This window comes from Oryctolagus cuniculus, chromosome 13 (genome assembly GCF_051225735.1).
Source record: "Oryctolagus cuniculus isolate XC-2025 breed Fujian yellow rabbit chromosome 13, ASM5122573v1, whole genome shotgun sequence".
In the NCBI taxonomy this organism is placed as follows: Eukaryota; Metazoa; Chordata; class Mammalia; order Lagomorpha; family Leporidae; genus Oryctolagus; species Oryctolagus cuniculus.
The window spans coordinates 66810359-66827370 of NC_142879.1; the positions used below are offsets into that span (position 1 = coordinate 66810359).

The following is a 17012-nucleotide window of genomic DNA, read 5'->3' on the forward strand; positions in this document are numbered from 1 at the left end:
TACGGCTTATGTATTAATAAAGCGCATTCTGTGTTTGTAACAGTTCCCCTTTCAATTAATGTAGGACTTTTATGCTTATAAAGCAAAAAAAGAGTTAATTAATGCATATTTCCACTTCTGGAAATAGAATAGGTATGGTTGAGCATTTTGCGTTTTGGGGGGGCTGGTAATAGTTTTGTCTCATGATTCAAATCTGGCCCACCGAATTGTGTGTTTTTTTTGTTTTTGTTTTTGTTTTTGTTTTTTTGACAGGCAGAGTGGACAGTGAGAGAGAGAGACAGAGAGAAAGGTCTTCCTTTGCCGTTGGTTCACCCTCCAATGGCCGCCGCTGCCGGCGCGCTGTGGCTGGCGCACCGTACTGATCTGAAGGCAGGAGCCAGGTGCTTCTCCTGGTCTCCCGTGGGGTGCAGGGCCCAAGGACTTGGGCCATCCTCCACTGCACTCCCTGGCCACAGCAGAGAGCTGGCCTGGAAGAGGGGCAACCGGGACAGAATCTGGTGCCCCGACCGGGACTAGAACCCGGTGTGCTGGCGCCGCAAGGCAGAGGATTAGCCTAGTGAGCCGCGGCGCCGGCTCGAATTGTTTTTAATGTGACACAGTGGCAGTGAATTGAATACGGGAAATGCTAGTGTCATAAACACCGGCGATCCCTGTGTTGAATGTTTCAGCTGCTAGTACACCCATTTCTGCTGCTCATGGAGGTGTCTGGGACACTGTGTCCTCTGCTTGCTTCTTCTGGAGTGCCGTCCTCCTCTTCCCCATGGGGGAAATCACTGCTCCCACTGCTGAGGCCTCAGCCAGAACTGATCCCAGGTGTCGAAGTGGAGACATTTTCTCACAGGAGGTTGGAAATGGAGTCCACATTTTGTAAGGTGTTGGTACTGAAGTCAGATATGCTAGGGATTGTGAGGACTTTTGTGTTCCAGTGTGGGAAGCTATCATTTGTAACAAATTTCTTTAAAAAAATAGTTCATCCCTGTCTGGTTTCTGAGAGCAGTTGTAAACAGCCAGCACGCTTGTGTTACTTGGTCTGAAATGCAGAGAGTAACGTTTTGATATTCTCACCCAGGTCCAGTACGCTGCTTATGTAACTGTGGGTGGCATCTCCTCTGTTATTAAGCTGATGTTTGCAGGGCTCTTCTTTTTATTCTTTGTGAGGTTTGGCATTGGAAGGCAACTTCTCATAAAAGTAAGTGTGGTTTTTTGAAATCAGATCTTTAGATGTATTTTCCTTGAGTTTTCCAGAATGTCACTGAGGGTTTGTTTGTTTCCTCTAGTTCCCGTGGCTCTTCTCCTTCGGTTATTTTTCAAAACAAGGTCCAACACAGAAACAGGTAATCCTTTTCTTCAACTCCAAATTTCCTAAATAGTGTTTTTCTTTATTTTCCTCAGTGCAGTGACACTAACACGTAAGACTTGATGGGACACAACATATTTCAGACGCTCCTTGAAGTTCTGTGTGTAAATTAGATTACTTAATCTTTTCAAACACCTGTTGGATGTGGGTATTATTTCCATCATGCAGATGAGGAAACGGAGGCACAGAGAGGCTGAAAATCCTGCCCAGGATCCTCCAAGCTGGGACGACGGCTTGGCCATCAGTCTTCAGAAATTATGTTCTCTTTACTTCATAGAGATCTCAAAAGTTTTTACTCCTCCTTTTTTTTCCTGTCATCGCTTCTTTTTGCTTTCTCGGCCCCTAGGTTTCCCTTGTTTGGTGTACCCTGGGTTCTGTGGTAGATAAAGTGAATCACCATGTACCCAATATCTTGAACACCAGGACTGCCCCATTTTCTGCTGTTTGCCTTGCAGCCTGAGCCAGGCCATGGGTCATTAGCCTTCCTTTCCTCTGCTCCTGGCCCCCTGCACAGTGGATGGTAGCACCGTGGATCCATGTTTCCCTCAGCAGTGCAACTGTAGTATCACTCGCTGGGTCTTTGACTTTTCCTTAGTCTTGCCTCCATCTCCTCTGAATGACGTTCGTCTGAATCTGCCTGGTTCCAACCCTCTTCTCTGTCTGCCTACAATCCCAACTGCTGCTTCACTGAAAGAACCGAGAGCATCTGTTGTGCACCCCTCAGGTTCCTAGCCCAGCCCTGTCGCTGCTCCATCTTCCCCTCTTCCTCCTCTGTGGGAGGAGTGTTCCTCTGTGCAGGGCTAACCTCTCCACCTGTGCTCTCGACAGCGTAAGCATTGACTGTGTTGCAGCACTGGGCCGCCTGCCTCCACTCAGTCCTCAGCAGCCACTGAGGCAAAGGTAGTGTGCGCATCCCCTTCTACAGCTGAGGAAATAGGGAGAGGACGGTGCCCACGTTCACGTAGCTAGGGTGGTGGACCCTAGATTCCAGCTAGCCTGCACCTTAGCCAGGACTGCTAGTTTTGATCAGATTTCCTGCTGGCTTCCTCAGGTAACATCCCCTCAATTCTACCTCCTACTTCTCTGTGCGTTCTTTTCCCTAAGCCTGTAAAATGCCAAGTGTCTTCCCTTACCTGAAAAAGAGCGCTGGACCCTTCTTCGACTTTGATTGTCTCCATCGACCTTACAGTTGCTAAATACGTTGAACACTCTGTGGTCCTCATGTGCTCTGTTACCTTTGACCCTACTGATTATTGCCCTTCCGGGGGTGGTTGAGTGCTTGCTCCCCTACGTCTGAGGTGACCACTGGGACGTGTCCTGTGTCCTTCTCCCCGCTTGCTGTGCTCCACCCTCATCTCCTTGCCCCTCCTTCAAGGTGGTTTGCCTGGGACTCGGTCTTCTCCCTGGAGATGCAGCAGTGCTGTTAGCAGGCACGTTCCTGTCTCCAGGCCTGCACAACCGCCTGCTGTGTCAGAAGTGCATCCCACAGTGACTTGGAACCAGTTTCTCAAACTCTGAACTTCTCTCCCCCAAACATTTGTTAATCATAACTGGATTATTGCCTTATTCCCAAATTGAGTGATTATTAAAGCTGCTTGGTAAGTCCTCTGGAATTTAACCTTTGAATGAAAGTTTTACATCTCTAAGTGGGGCAATTACATTGATGTGCCCAGGCCCATATTTCCATTACTTGCTGGCTGTTTGTGTCTTGCCACCTTCGACAGCGTCTAAAACTAGATTTTCTATGTCCACCATCCCATGGAAACCACCTCCAGTTGCTCTCTGAAACCACGTGTACTCGTGGTGCTGCCATTCTTCCTGCCGTGCCCAGAGAGTTCCCTTTCTCTCATCCCTGGTCTTCACCCGTCCCCTCCCCTCAACATCATACCAGTCACCAAAACTTACAGCTTAATTAATTTTTCTACCACGCTTAAAGGAGGGTAAGATATTCTGGCAGATAAAACATTGATTGCTGAAGTAGAATCCTAAGTTGTGCTGTGTTCAAGGAGGAACTGACATATTTAAAAACAATCCCTTTGCTTTCTTTTTCACAGATTGATGGTTCATCGTTTACAATGACATTCTTTGGTCAAGGATACAGCCAAGGCCTTAGTCCTGATGAGAACAAACCAAATGTCAGAATTTGTACTCAGGTGAAGGGACCAGGTATTTTGCATTTGACTTACTACTACTTGGGATTTTTACATTGTCTTAACCTATAAAGTGGTATGCTATTAAAGTGTATTCTTTTTTAAAAAATATTTATTTATTTATTTGAAAGTTAGAGTTACACAGAGAAGGAGAGGCGGGGGGAAGGGGGTCTTCCATCTGCTGGTTCACTCCTCAGATGACTGCAACGGCCGGAGCATCACCGACCCAGAGCCAGGAGCCTCCTCTAAGTCTCCCATGTGGGTGCAGGGGCCCAAGGACTTGGCTATCTTCCACTGCTTTCCCAGGCCATAGCAGAGAGCGAGATTGGAAGAGGAGCAGCCGGATCTCGAACCTGCTCCCATATAGGATGCTGGCACTACAGGCGGTGGCTTTACTCACTACACCACAGCACCAGCCCCTATATTCTTTTTTTTTTTTTAAGATTATTTATTATTTGAAATTGAAAGGCAGAGATAGAAGGAGATACAGAAGAGAGAGAGAGAGAAAGAGCAAGAGAGAGAGGGTGAGTCTTCCATCTGCTGGTTCACTCTCCAAAAGGCCACAATGGCTAGGGCTGTACCAGGCCACAGCCAAGAGTCAGGAGCTTCTTCCAGGTCTCCCACATGGGTGCAGCACTTGAGCCATCCTCCACTGCTTTCCCAGATGCATTAGCAGAGAGCTGGATTGGAAGTGGAACAGCCAAAACTCAAACCAGCGCCCATATGGGATGCCAGCACTTCAGGCTGGGGCTTTAACTTGCTGTGTCACAGTGCCAGCCTCTAAAATGTATTCTTTGTAAAGCTTAATCTGTTTATTTGTATTTTTAAAAAGATTTATTTATTTGTCAGCAGAATGATGGAGGGCGAGGTAGGGTGAGAGAGAAAGAACAAGAACATGTGATCAGTCTTCCATCTACAGGCTCACTCCCTAAATGGCTGCAACATCCAGGGCTGGGCCAGGCCAAAGCCAGGAGCCAGGAACTCTATCTGGGTTTCCCACGTGGGTGCAGGGGCCCAAGAACTTGGACCATTTTCTGCTGCTTTCCCAGGCACACATTAGCAGGGAGCTGGCTCGGAAGCAAATTGCTCTGATATGGGATGCCAGTGTTGCATGTGGCGGCTTAACACATTGTGCCACGATGTTGGCTCCTGCTTGATTGTTTTAGAAACGCATTTTCACAAGTTACCTAAGTGATTTACAAGTATTCCGTGAAACAAAGGATGGAAATGGTTGGTATGTTCAGATTTTATTACTGTCCCCTTTCCTCTGGTTTTCTTTTTTGTTATGATTCAGTAATTCAGAATGGTGCATTTTAATCAGTAGTAATAAGAAAAGGGGTAGGCTAGTGTTGTGGCGTAGGGGTACAGCTGCTGCCTGCAATGCCAGCATCCCATGTGGGCACTGGTTTGAGTCCTGGCTGCTCAACTTCCGATCCAGCTCCCTGCTAGTGTACCTGGGAAAGTGCTAGCCATGGCCATTGTAGCCATTTGGGGAGTGAACTAGTAGATGGAAAATCTGTTCCTTCTCTCTCTAATTCTGCAAATCAAATAAATATTTTTTAAAAATTGAAGTTTTTTTTTAAGATTTATTTATTTCACTTGAAAGTCACAGTTACACAGAGAGAAGAGGCAGAGAGAGAGAGAGGTCCTCCATCCTCTGGTTCACTCCCCAGATGGCTGCAACGGCTGGAGCTGCGCTGATCTGAAGCCTGGAGCCAGGAGCTTCTTCCAGGTCTCCCACATGGATGCAGGGGCTCAAGCACTTGGGCCATCTTCCACTGCTTTCCCAGGCCATAGCAGAGAGCTGGATCGGAAGTAGAGCAGCCAGGTCTTGAACTGGCGCCCATATGGGATGCCAGCACCTCAGGCAGCAGCTTTACCTGCTACGCCACAGCGCCGGCCCTTGAAGTTTCTTTTTTTTTTTTTTTAAGCGAAGCTCTGAATGGAGGTTGGGATCAGTTTAGTGTTAGTGTATGAATAGAGAAGAAGCAGTGCAGTGTGGTAGGCAAAAGTGTGCACCCTAGGGGCTGGAATTTTGGCATAGCAGGTTAAGCTGCTGCCTGTGATGCCGGTATCTCGTGGGCACTAGTTCTAAACCTGGCTGTTCTGTTTCCAATCCAGATCCCTATTGATGTGCCTGTGAAAGCAGTGGAGGATGGCTCAAGTGCTTGGGCCCCTGTACCCACATGGGAGACCAAAGAAGCTCCAGGCTCCTGGCTTCAGCCTGGCACAGCCTCGGCTGTTGCAGCCATTTAGGGAGTGAACCAGTGGATAGAAGATTCTCTCTCTCTCTCTCTCTCTCTCTCTCTCTCTCTCCCTCCATCCCTCCCTCCCTCCCCTCACTCCTCACTCCTCACTCCTCACTCCTCACTCCTCTCTAACTCTGCCTTTTAAAAAAAAATTATATATATATATATGGATCCTAGAGTCAGCTGCCTGGGTATGATTCGACTCAGTCACTGCCTAACTTTGGACACCTCGGCCTCTCTGCCTGTTTTTTCACCTGTAAGATAGGGATTATATTATATTATTGTGAAAGTTAGATGAGTTTAATAAAGTACCTAGTACAATTCCTAACATTTAATAAATACAACTTGAGCCTCCCTAATCTGAAAACCCGAGTCCAAAATGCTCCAAAATCTGAAACTGTGTAAGTGTTACATAATGCCACAGGTACGGAGTATTACCCCGACCTATGTCACCGTCAGAATGAAGGCACGCTAAAATTACTGTATAAAATTACTTTCAAGCTGTGTGTCTATGAAACATAAATGAATTTTGTTTAGACTTGGGTCCCCTTCATAAAATATCTCATGTATGTGCACATATTCCAAAATCTGATTTCTGAAGCACTTTTTTTTCTTTTTGCGAACAAAGCAAGATTTACTTAAGTCAAGCTTCCTGCTACAGCCGTCAGGAGGAGGCTCCAAGGGAGAAATACCTGGAGAAACTTTCCAGGGTGGGGACTTAGGCACTTCTGATTCCAGGCATCTGGGATAAGGAATATTCAACCTGTACTATAAAAACATTGCTTGTTATTTTTGTTATTTTGTGACCGGAGTATCTATTGAAAAACTTACTTATAGCTACAGTTGGATATAAAATCTACCGTTTGATTTTGGGGGTTGGTGCTTGCATACTTGATGAGTCCTCTCTTTGGTCCACTCTTCTGCAGAGGCTGGGTACGTGACTACTCCCATAGCCATGGTCCAGGCAGCCGTGACTCTCCTGCATGAGTCCTCTAATCTTCCAAAGGCGTAAGTTTGGTTTTCTTCTAATTAGAAGATACCTTCTCCATTTGTGTTATAGGGTAGCTTATTTTTATTTTTCAGGCTTTGGGTCTGCACATAGCTCTGAGAGTTCCTTTAATCCTGAGATATAGTACATTAAAATTGTGAGAAGGCCGTTTCTCACCATTGTTCCTTTCCAGCCTCTGGAAACAACTGCAGAGGTAAATGAGAGGAGACAGAAAAGTGTAAGAGCCACCAAAGTCAGCTTTAGTCCCTTGTAAGAACAGCTCAAGTCCAGAGTCAGCCGTTCAGAGAAGATCCCTGCTGTTTCATAGTTCTGGCAGGGGCCTCTAATCAGTGCTGAACGATACCCAGTTAGCCGTGGGAGCCCTGGCTCACACCAGACGTGGGTTGGATCATGGGGCCCTGGCTAGATGGCTATCACATATGCTATCTTGCTGGAGCGTTCAGCTGTTACGCTAAGGCTAGGCCAGCTTTCACCAGGAACTGAACCATATACACAGGATTGACTGTGCACTAGTTTCTTCTAAATAGGAGCTACTTGCTGATAGTAGCCATGATAGAATGAAACCTTAAGTTCTCCAGAGTTCTGCAGGGATTTGTTAGCTAGTCCTGCAGAGGAGAGGGCTTGAGAGCAACTGTGTGCCCTGTTTCTTCTTGTTACTGTTTTTCAGGGGCGGGGTCTTCACACCTGGAGCAGCTTTTTCCAGAACAAAATTGATTGATAGACTCAACCAACGTGGCATTGAATTTAGTGTCATTAGCAGCTCTGAAGTCTAAGTATTTGAAGAATTAACTGAAGTCATAAGATGCATGGATTAACAGCTTCTTTATTTGATACTTAAAATTCTATAAACCTATCTGATGATATGTGGAAAAGATTGTCAAGTCCAAAATATCTACACATTAAAAGTAGGAAATTATACTAACTTAACCTACATTTCAAATCTCAGCTGACTTTTTTATTTTGTTGCTTGTGAGAGAAAACTAATATTTGACTGACTTTTTCATTGAAGCGTTCCTGGTAAATTTTTATGAATGAGCTGGCTGGTCAGATGGTGGCAGAGGTGTCCCTGTCTGTGTCGATACAGCACTCCTCAGCAAGGGTGCTCGGACTGGTGTTCATTTAGGGCAGTAACTGCTGCCTTCCTTCCATAGTAGTGAATGGAATCTCGTCTTCCAATGAGTTTCTCTACATACTGCGTGGCTTTTGCTAAATGAAACTGCACTTTTTCCTATTTTAGCCTAGTTTTTCATCCATCTACACTGATTTTGGTGTGTTCCCTCTGTTGAATAATAAAGGGTTGAAGTTGAACGGTGGTTTTGTGTTTGGATGTGTGTGTCTGTGGTGGGAGAAGCGTGCTGCTTACGCGCTCTGACGCGTCACTGCCAGCCGTGGGGCTCCTCCTTCCCCTCTCCCCGGTCTGTGCCCGTGAGTAGTTCAGGATATACCTGGTAAGTGCCTCTGGATTTTCTCTGCCTTAGGAGAATTTTCTCTCATTTACTTGTTGTATGTTAACTGTTTCCCACTGGAGTCCTAAAATAAGGTGAAAGACTTTTCCTTTTGTAAAAGGCACGTGGGAAACTCATACACGGTGTCTGTGCTGTTCATTATGTAAAAAGATACCCTATGTAGAATTCCTGTTCTATAATGTTTCTATTCTATAGGTTCTCTTCTAAAGTGAGTAGGGGAGTGAGTACTTGTGTCGGGACACCCTGCCGTGCTGTGCTCAACAGAGGATGGCTCGTGTCTCACTGGGAGAGGGAGATTCTTGTATTGTTTTTTCCACTTTTACTTGTTAGTTTTTGACAAATAATTATATGTATTTATTGGGTATATTTTGATACATGTATATATTGTGGAATGGTCAAATCAGTAATTAGCATATCTGTCACCTCTGGTGTTTATCTTTCCTTTGTGTTACAAATGATAAAATGCTCTCTTTCAGCTGTTTTGAAATGTACGTTATGAACTGTAGTGGCTTGTATAACAGGATGCCTGAACTTACTCCTCACTGTAGCTTTGAACCCATTCATCCAGTGTCTCCCTTTCCTCTTCTCCCAGTCTGGAGGGCAGAGCCTAGCAGCCTGTTTTAGGTCTGCATTTGGGAGTCAGTGAATGAATGAAGCTGCATGCATGAAGGTGGCAGTGTGACTGTGGCTTCCAGCTTCCGGTACAAGTGTGTCTCATTGTGATTCTCTTTGAATCTCCCAAGATCACATCTGCTCTCATTTGAAGACAGTGTATTACCTGCCTTAAGCAAGTAAACTGCCAGCTGTCCAAGAACTTTGAGGTTTGGTCCAGAAGGTGAGAGCCATTGCTGCTTCCAGTGGCCAGGCAGAGAGAGCTGGAAGTGCTCTCCCTGCACCGTTCCTGCACCTCGCTGCCAGAGGCCGTCCAGGAGTCCACGATGCCTTTGCTGGCCTGCCGTCACTCCACATGTTGGCTCCAGGATCACCAGTAAGCAGTCAGGGCCAACCCCATAGATCCTTGGGCCGTGATTCCCCTGCCTTGCTAGGGAGGCTACTTTCTAGAGCCACTGCCAGCCTCTCCTGTCAGCAGGAGTTCAGTGTCATCCATTCATTTTCCCTTGACTTCATATTTTAGCGTGGATTGGGTTTGTCTCCTCCTTCCTGACTTATGCAAGTCAGCCCACCCTCTCCTGGGAACAATCCTGCCACAGGCCATCATGGTTAGATGTGCAAGCTGTAGAGTCAGCATCAGCCCACTGCTTATTAACGGTGGCCTGAACAAGTTACTTAACCTTGAAAGTATTAAAAGGGGGAGATAACAGTGCAGACCCAGGGAATTATTGCAGGAATTAAATGAGCTGACAGATTATTCAACAGTTAGTTAGTGCGTAGCACAGGGTAAGCACTTGCTAAGTGTCAGCCTTCTCACTACTGTTGTTATTCAGAGTCCTTGGGCACAAAAGCTGTCTTTGACAGCCTTTCCCCAGAACACCAGGTGTCTCTGATTCCTGACTTAAGAGATCAGTCAACTGGTGGAACGAAAGCCAGCTTTTAAGATTGGCTCCTGTCAGATCTTGTCGCAGCTATGATCTGTACACCCCAGACCCCGCACTGAACAGGTTCCAGAGAGCAGATACTAAGGCTGCTCAGCGAGCTGAATACATTTCAGATATACCTATGAAAAGAAAGAATAAGTGGAACTTGTCCAAAGCGCAGCTGTAGAATAAGGGGCTTGAAATGGCCAGTGCGTGCCTTCAGGTCTGAGCACAAAGAATTTACCCAAAAAGTTGCCTTTGAAATTTCAAACGTCTATCATAAAAACTAATTGTGTATGTATCTTTCCTGATGGCTTCTCTGTGCCAGGCACTGGTCGAAGTGCTTTATGCTCTTTAACAGCTATAAATACTGTTACCGTTCCCCTATAACAGATGAGGAGAGAGGCTTACAGAAAAGGGGAGTTTCTCCAAGTTGTACAATTGTAAGCAATGGATTTAACAAGAATTTTATCCCAGGTGGGCTGATCCTGGAGCTCAGAAGGCTAACCATTCATCTGTACCCTGCTCAGGGATTCGTTTTTTACATGACTTGAATTGAAGGAGTGTAGTTTGGCTTCAGATTGTAGAAGAAATAAGTTGAGTTTGAGTAAGTGGCAGTGGGTTTAATTAAGCCCATGAGCTACACAAATAATCTTCACAACTCGAAGCTCGAATACTTTCGGTTGACACATTCTCACTGCAATAAATGTTCTCTCTTCTTTTTCACTATAAGGGCCACATCATTTTTCAGTTTCCACAAGCTGGATTCAAATAGGTCCCCAAAATCCTTTAACATCTGTGTCTGTTGGTTTATAAAGGGTCGAAGCAGTTGATCATCTTCCTAAAAAAAATAAGTGACAGAAAATGATTGTCATGGACTTGCTGTCAGTAGAGTGACAGTGTGTGTGTGGCACAAGTTCCCTGGGGGCTAGAAAACCGTAAGTCAGTGAGGAGCAACTCTGTTTTTGGAAAGGCAGCCCAGATGGCGCTCTTGCTGATGCCACTAGGGACAACTGGTGAGATAACCCAGACGTTTCTGATGGGAAAGTTCGCAAGGCACTGTGGGTCTCCCTGCAGTAGGATGTTACCAATGTATCTCTGCCCGTGGAAGCAGGTACTCTTGAGAGGGGATTCGGAGCAGCCGGTGAGAAATGGTGGCAGAGATGGGGCTGTGCCTGCCCAGCATGGGAACAGGAAGAGGGCAGATGGTGCGGTGCCATTCAGCATTAGGCTTTAGTTTTAATTTTCTGAATTGTTAGTGAAATAAATGACTGTTGAGATCCTTTGGCCATTTCCCCCTACTGTCTACCATGTTGTCTTTTACTTGTGTTAAAAGTTGTTTATATGTTCTGAGCACTAATGCTTGATGGCAAATAACAGCTCGAACATCCCTCATCCAAAATTGCTCTGAAATGCAAAACTTTTTGAATGCCAACACACAAACAGATTTGGATTTTAGAGCAGAGTGTGACTTTCAGATTAGAATGCTCAACTATGCAAAGTTTTGAAAATCTGACAAACTCTTCAATCTGAAATACTTCTGGGTCCCAAGCATTTTGGGCAAGGGATATTCAGTCTGTATCAAATTCTTTTGAAAGATTTATTTATTTGAAAGTCAAAGCTAGAAAGAGAGAGAGAGAGAGATTGATCTTACATCCTCTGGTTCACTCTCCAAATGGCTGCAATGACTGTGGCTGGGCCAGGCTGAAGCCAGGAGCCAGGAGCTTCTTCCACATTTCCTATGTGGGTGGCAGGGGCCCAAGTACCTGGGCCTCCTCTGCTTTCCCTAGCCATTAGCAGGGAGCTAGATTGGAAGTGGAGCAGCCAGGACAGGAACTGGTGCCTGTATGGGATGCTGGTGTCCCAGGTGGTGGCTTTACCTGCTATGCCACAGCGCCGGCCCCAGTATGTAACAAATTGACCATCCCTGGCTGCGGCTTATTTTTCACTTTGTTTATGGTACCTTTGATATAACCAGTTGTTCTCTATTATCGTATAGTGTTGTACATGCAAAAGTAGACCCAAAATTTGTGTCCAGACCCGGAACAGTGTCCACAGATACTCAAGGAAGCCCCTGCCTCTTCAACTCCCCCCACACCCAGTCCCCCTCTCCCAGAGGCAACCCAGCCTGATTTGCATGATCATTCTGTTGCCTCACTAGACAGGCCACCAGGAATGCATCCCTGAAGAGTGCCTCCTTTAAATGTTTATGGAATCACAGTGGATGTCATCTTTGTCATCAGTCACTGTTGGGGGTGAGTCATCTCTACTGCATGTGGCTGAACACAGCAGTATTCTGCACTATGAAAGGTGCTCATCTTTTCTGACTCTTCTTAGCGATGTTTCCCAATTGGGATTGGATTGGAAGGTAATGCTTAGAACAGCCCTGGGGGCCAGCACCTGTGGCACAGTGGGTTAAGCAACCATCTACAGTGCCGGCATCTCATATAAGCACCAGTTTGAGTCCCAGCTGCTCCACTTCTGATCCAGCTCCCTGCTAATGTACCTGGGAAAGCCATGGAAGACGGCCCAGGTCCTTGGGTCCCTGTACCCACATGGGAGAGCCAGAAGAAGCTCCTGGCTTCAGATCAGCCCGGTTCCAGCCATCACAGCCATTTGGGGAGTGAATCAGTGGACCAGTGGATGGGAGATCTCTCTGTCTGTCCCTCTGTAACTCTGCCTTTCAAATAAATCTTTTAAAAAAAATAAAAAAACCAGCACTGCACAGATGGAAGGCTTTCTGTGGTTTCTTTTTTTATTTTTATTTTTGACAGAGTGGACAGTGAGAGAGACAGAGAGAAAGGTCTTCCTTTCCGTTGGTTCACCCCTCAATGGCCACCGCAGCCGGCGCACCATGCTGATCTGAAGCCAGGAGCCAGGTGCTTCTCCTGGTCTCCCATGGGGTGCAGGGCCCAAGCACTTGGGCCATCCTCCACTGCACTCCCAGGCCATAGCAGAGAGCTGGCCTGGAAGAGGGGCAACTGGGACAGAATCCGGCGCCCCGACCAGGACTAGAACCCCATGTGCTGGCGCTGCAAGGTGGAGGATTAGCCTATTGAGGCACGGCGCAGGCCTTCTGTGGTTTCTTATCAACTTGGCCCTCTTCTGAAGCAAAAAGCAGGACACAGGAATGACTGCTCCTAAGCTCCTGAAGAATGGTGTGGACTAGCACCATTCTGGATACACAGGAGTGTTGCAGAAACCCGGGGTGGGAAAATGCCCCGCAGTCTAACAGGAATCTGTTTTTCTTTTCGGTTTTTAGCAGTTCTTTATTTTGGATATTAGTCCTTTATATATTCAATGTGTTGCAGGTAACTTTTCCCCCAATCTCTTTGGCTTTTTGGTGTCTTGTGTTGCACCAGAGTTCACAGTTTTAGGTGAATTTATCAGTGTTTGACCTGGTGCTTAAGCTGCCTGAGTCCCTGGGACGTGCTGTGTGGCACAGTAGGTGAAGCCACAGCCTGCAGTGCCGACATCCCATATGAGTGCCGGCTATTCCACTTGTGATCCACCTCTTTGCTAATGAGACTAGGACAGTGGAGGATGGCCCGTGTCCTTGTGCCCCTGTACCCAGATAGGAGACCTGGAAAAAGCTCTTGGCTTCGGCCTGGCCCAGACCTGGTTGCTGCAACCATTTGGGGAGTGAACCAGCAGATATCTCTCCTCTCCTTAACTCTGCTCTGCCTTTCAAGTAAATAAATGAATCTTTAAAAAAAAAAAAAAGTGCCTGTGTCCATGACCTGGCTGTAACTCCTGATGCCAGCTGTCTGCTAATGCAGACCCTGGGAGGCAGTGTTGCTATCAAAGGAATTGGGTTCCTGCCACCTCTGGATTGAGTTCCTTGCTTCTGGCTATAGGCCAGGCCCAACCTCTGCCATTGTGGGCATTTGGGGAGTGGACCAGTGGATGGAGGATACAGAGTGTATGTGTGTGAAAGAAAATAATTTTTTTTAAAGATTTAAAGCTAGAGTACTTTCATGCCCTGGGTAAGAAATCTTTTTTTCTCTGTGAAGTCATGGGGAGAGTCTCTTGAAGTGTTTTCTTAAAGCTTCGAAAGAGGCAGGTGTTGTGGCACAGCAGGTTAACCTGCCACTTGGGATGCCCTCAACCCATATCAGAGTGCCTGGGGCTGAGTCCCGCCAGCTCCTATCCAGCTCCCTGCTAGTGTGCACCCTGCGAGGCCGCAGATGAGGGTTCTATTACTTGGGTTCCTGCCACCTATGGGGGAGACCCAGACGGAGTTCCTGGCCCCCTGCTTCAGCCTAGCCCAGTTCTGGCTGTTGTGGGCATTTAGGGAATGAATCAGCAGATGGAAGATATTTTCCATTTATACCACTCTGCCTTTCAAATAAATAAATATAAATGAAAGCCAGAAGAAAGTGTACAAGTTGTGCGTTTCACATTTAAGTCCTTAGGCAGAAATCCAGTGTCATTTCCCCTGTACATACAGGTGCTCCTCGACTTACAGTGGGGTTACAGCTTGATAAACTGTTGGGTAAGTGGAAAATACACTAAGTTGAAAATGCATTTAAGGTTCTCAACTTACAGAACTTCTCAGGTGAGCAGCAGAGTGTGATGTAGAGCGTCTGGTTTGCCTGGTGACTGCGTGGCTGGCCAGGGACTGCAGCTCACTGCTGCCACCGCCGCCCAGTATGCTCAAGTATCGTGCACAGAGTGAATTTTGCAAAGTAGCAAAGTACTAGCAAAGCACGATTTCTGCTGGACTCAGGTCACTTGTAAGTCATCAGATTGTCCTAGGTTGAGGACCATCTGTGTTCCTGATCGTCTGAACTCCGCTTCTGTCAGGTTCGTCTGCAGCTCCCCTTCCTCGTGCATCAAGCCTCTAGGCCTGAGCAGACCTGGTCCTGAGCCTTCTGCTCTTTTCCTGTGTTCCCGACATTTAGCCTGCACCTTAGGGTCTCTGTTACACCCAGAGTAAAGTACGTCTTCATCAGCCAGGCCAAGGCTCCCTACTGTATTCTTGGCTCTTGGTCTGGTCTTGCCTGTTCTTTGCTTTTACAGTCGTCTTGTCAGGCTCTGTTACATTTGATTGGGATTGCATTGAACTTGGGGGGACCCGCAAGACTGACAGGAGCAAATCTAAACTGTGGAGATGTGGCATGTGTCCTCACTTATTTTGGGTCTTCTGTAACATCTCTCAAGTCATAACATTTTCTCCATAAAAGTCCTGCGTACTTTATGCTATCTGGAGGCCTAAGAATTTCATAATTTGATACAATTATAAGTGATTTATTAAAACATTTTCTGTTTGTTGCTGCCATATTCAAGTAGTTAGGTCTTTTTTTTTTTTTTTTAAGTGTGTATATATTTGAAAGGCAAAGAAAGTTACAGAAAGAGAAGGAGAGACAGAAATCTTCCGTCCACTGGTACGGAATACTAAATAGCTGCATTGGCCAGGGCTGGGACAGGTAGAAGCCAGGAGCTTCAAATTGCATCTGGGTCTCCCGAGTGGGTGCAAGGGCCAGAAGACTTGGGCCATCTTCAGCTGCCTTTTCCAGGCACAACAGCAGAGAGCTGGATCAACAGTAGAGCAGCTGGGACTCAATCCAGCGCCCATATGGGATGCCAGCATTATAGGCAGTGGCTTAATCTGTGCCACAACACCGGCCCCTAAATAGTTAATTTTTAAATACTACATCTGTCCCATAACTTTGTGATTCTGTTATCTGTGAATCTGCAGGATTTCCTGTTTCTAAGAGTGTCACCTGGGAATAATATTGAAGGCACACAGTGTGGGGGATGTGGACTGCAGAGCGGCCCTCGCTGGGTGTGGATCTTGGCTCTGCTTATTAAACACGGATCCTTACACAAGTTCTGCCAGCTCCCTTGTGCCTGGGACCCATCAGCTGTAGAACAAGGCTAATGTAGGCGCCTCTTAGCGTGGTTGTGAGAGATGAGCTGTCGGTGAGTGTAAAGTGCTCAGCAAGCGTGTGCTTTTACTGGAATTCCCTTTTTTCCCCTTTTGTGTTTCTTGCCTTCCTGTTCTGTCTGGAGCCTAAAGTACAGAAGTGAGGACAGCTGATGTGAAAGGGAGAGCATTCGGTAGCACACCATGAAGCCTTATGCTTGCTATGTGTCTGCCCAAGACTGCCTTTGTCAGATACAGGAGTGTACATTTTATTCCCGGTTTGCTAAGAGTTTTTACCTTCACCAAATGTTGAATTTTATCACATGAGAGGAATCATATTTGGTGTTACGGTGATAACCCCAAGTTGCATTCCTGGGATCTTCTATACATAGTGAAGTAAACAGATACCAGTCCTGCCGTGGTCACAGCCAGGTGTGCACTCAGGCCACAGCAAAGATGGATGGAGGCCCCTAGCGGCGCCGGCACACCGGGTTCTAGTCCCGGTCAGGGCGCCGGATTCTGTCCCGGTTGTCCCTCTTCTAGGCCAGCTCTCTGCTATGGCCCGGGAGTGCAGTGGAGGATGGCCCAAGTCCTTGGGCCCTGCACCCCATGGGAGACCAGGATAAGTACCTGGCTCCTGGCTTCGGATCAGCGCGGTGTGCCGGCTGCAGCGCACTGGCCACGGTGGCCATTGGAGGGTGAACCAATGGCAAAAGGAAGACCTTTCTCTCTGTCTCTCTCACTGTCCACTCTGCCTGTTAAAAACAAACAGAAAAACAAACAAAACAACAACAACAACAAAAAAAGACGGATGGAGGCCCAAGAGACAGTGGGCTCACTCTTCTGCTTAAATACATACACCCCGAAGCTCAGGACACACAGCTGCATCAGCTCTCTGAGTTCGAGTTTGCCTTGGTTACTTACAGGCGGTCTGCTCTGTCTCAGCCGGAGAAGCTGCCCCCTGGCCGCGTTCATGCTTTGGTAGAAGGCCTTGAGCGCTCTGGCGAGCTCCCTGTCAGAGCCGGCCTGCGCCACCGTGCAGGTCACATCAGGCTTGAGGGCGGTGGGCTGTTGTGCTGTGGCTCCAGTTACCCGCGGGGTACCGCAGGTGTTCCGTGCTGCAGAGAAGGTAGAAAGGAAAGGTGTTAACCTTTATTCATTGATCCATTTCTTTGCCCCTGTATCTCTGTATTTACTGATGTGTGCGGGATCCGACCACGCCTGCATCTGTCCTCAGATCTATGGCTCCGATCCAGGCCCACCCATAAAAATCTCAAAGAGCATTTTTTTGGCTTATGCAATGAAATACAAATGAACTCATTAAAAAATAAGTTCATTTCCTAGAAAGACAAATCCACATCCCAAGCGCAGGAGGGG

The 17012-nt window shown here is 46.9% G+C and overlaps 2 protein-coding genes across 7 annotated transcripts in view; one reads left to right on the forward strand and one right to left on the reverse strand.

Annotated features, from left to right (window-relative positions):
- The window catches only part of SCCPDH (saccharopine dehydrogenase (putative)), a 64147-nt gene extending 56074 nt beyond the window's left edge, over positions 1 to 8073 (forward strand). For 2 of the 3 annotated variants that reach the window (XM_089311687.1, XM_002717629.5), the window contains 5 exons: positions 1070 to 1189; positions 1278 to 1334; positions 3412 to 3523; positions 6683 to 6764; positions 7433 to 8073. In XM_089311687.1, coding sequence (XP_089167813.1) covers positions 1070 to 1189; positions 1278 to 1334; positions 3412 to 3523; positions 6683 to 6764; positions 7433 to 7538 — 477 coding nt within the window. In that variant the 3' untranslated portion in view covers positions 7539 to 8073. Of the gene's footprint in view, positions 1 to 1069; positions 1190 to 1277; positions 1335 to 3411; positions 3524 to 5628; positions 6765 to 7432 lie in introns of all 3 variants that reach the window. The other variant, XR_011381547.2, reaches the window with a different exon arrangement.
- Positions 8074 to 9226: 1153 nt separating this feature from the next.
- Positions 9227 to 17012, reverse strand: part of LOC103350906 (kinesin-like protein KIF28P) — a 69976-nt gene continuing 62190 nt past the window's right edge. For all 4 annotated transcript variants that reach the window (XM_070055631.2, XM_089311684.1, XM_089311686.1 and 1 more), the window contains 2 exons: positions 16560 to 16753; positions 9227 to 10607 (listed from right to left, as the gene is read on the reverse strand). In XM_070055631.2, coding sequence (XP_069911732.2) covers positions 10461 to 10607; positions 16560 to 16753 — 341 coding nt within the window. In that variant the 3' untranslated portion in view covers positions 9227 to 10460. The remainder of the gene's footprint in view (positions 10608 to 16559; positions 16754 to 17012) is intronic.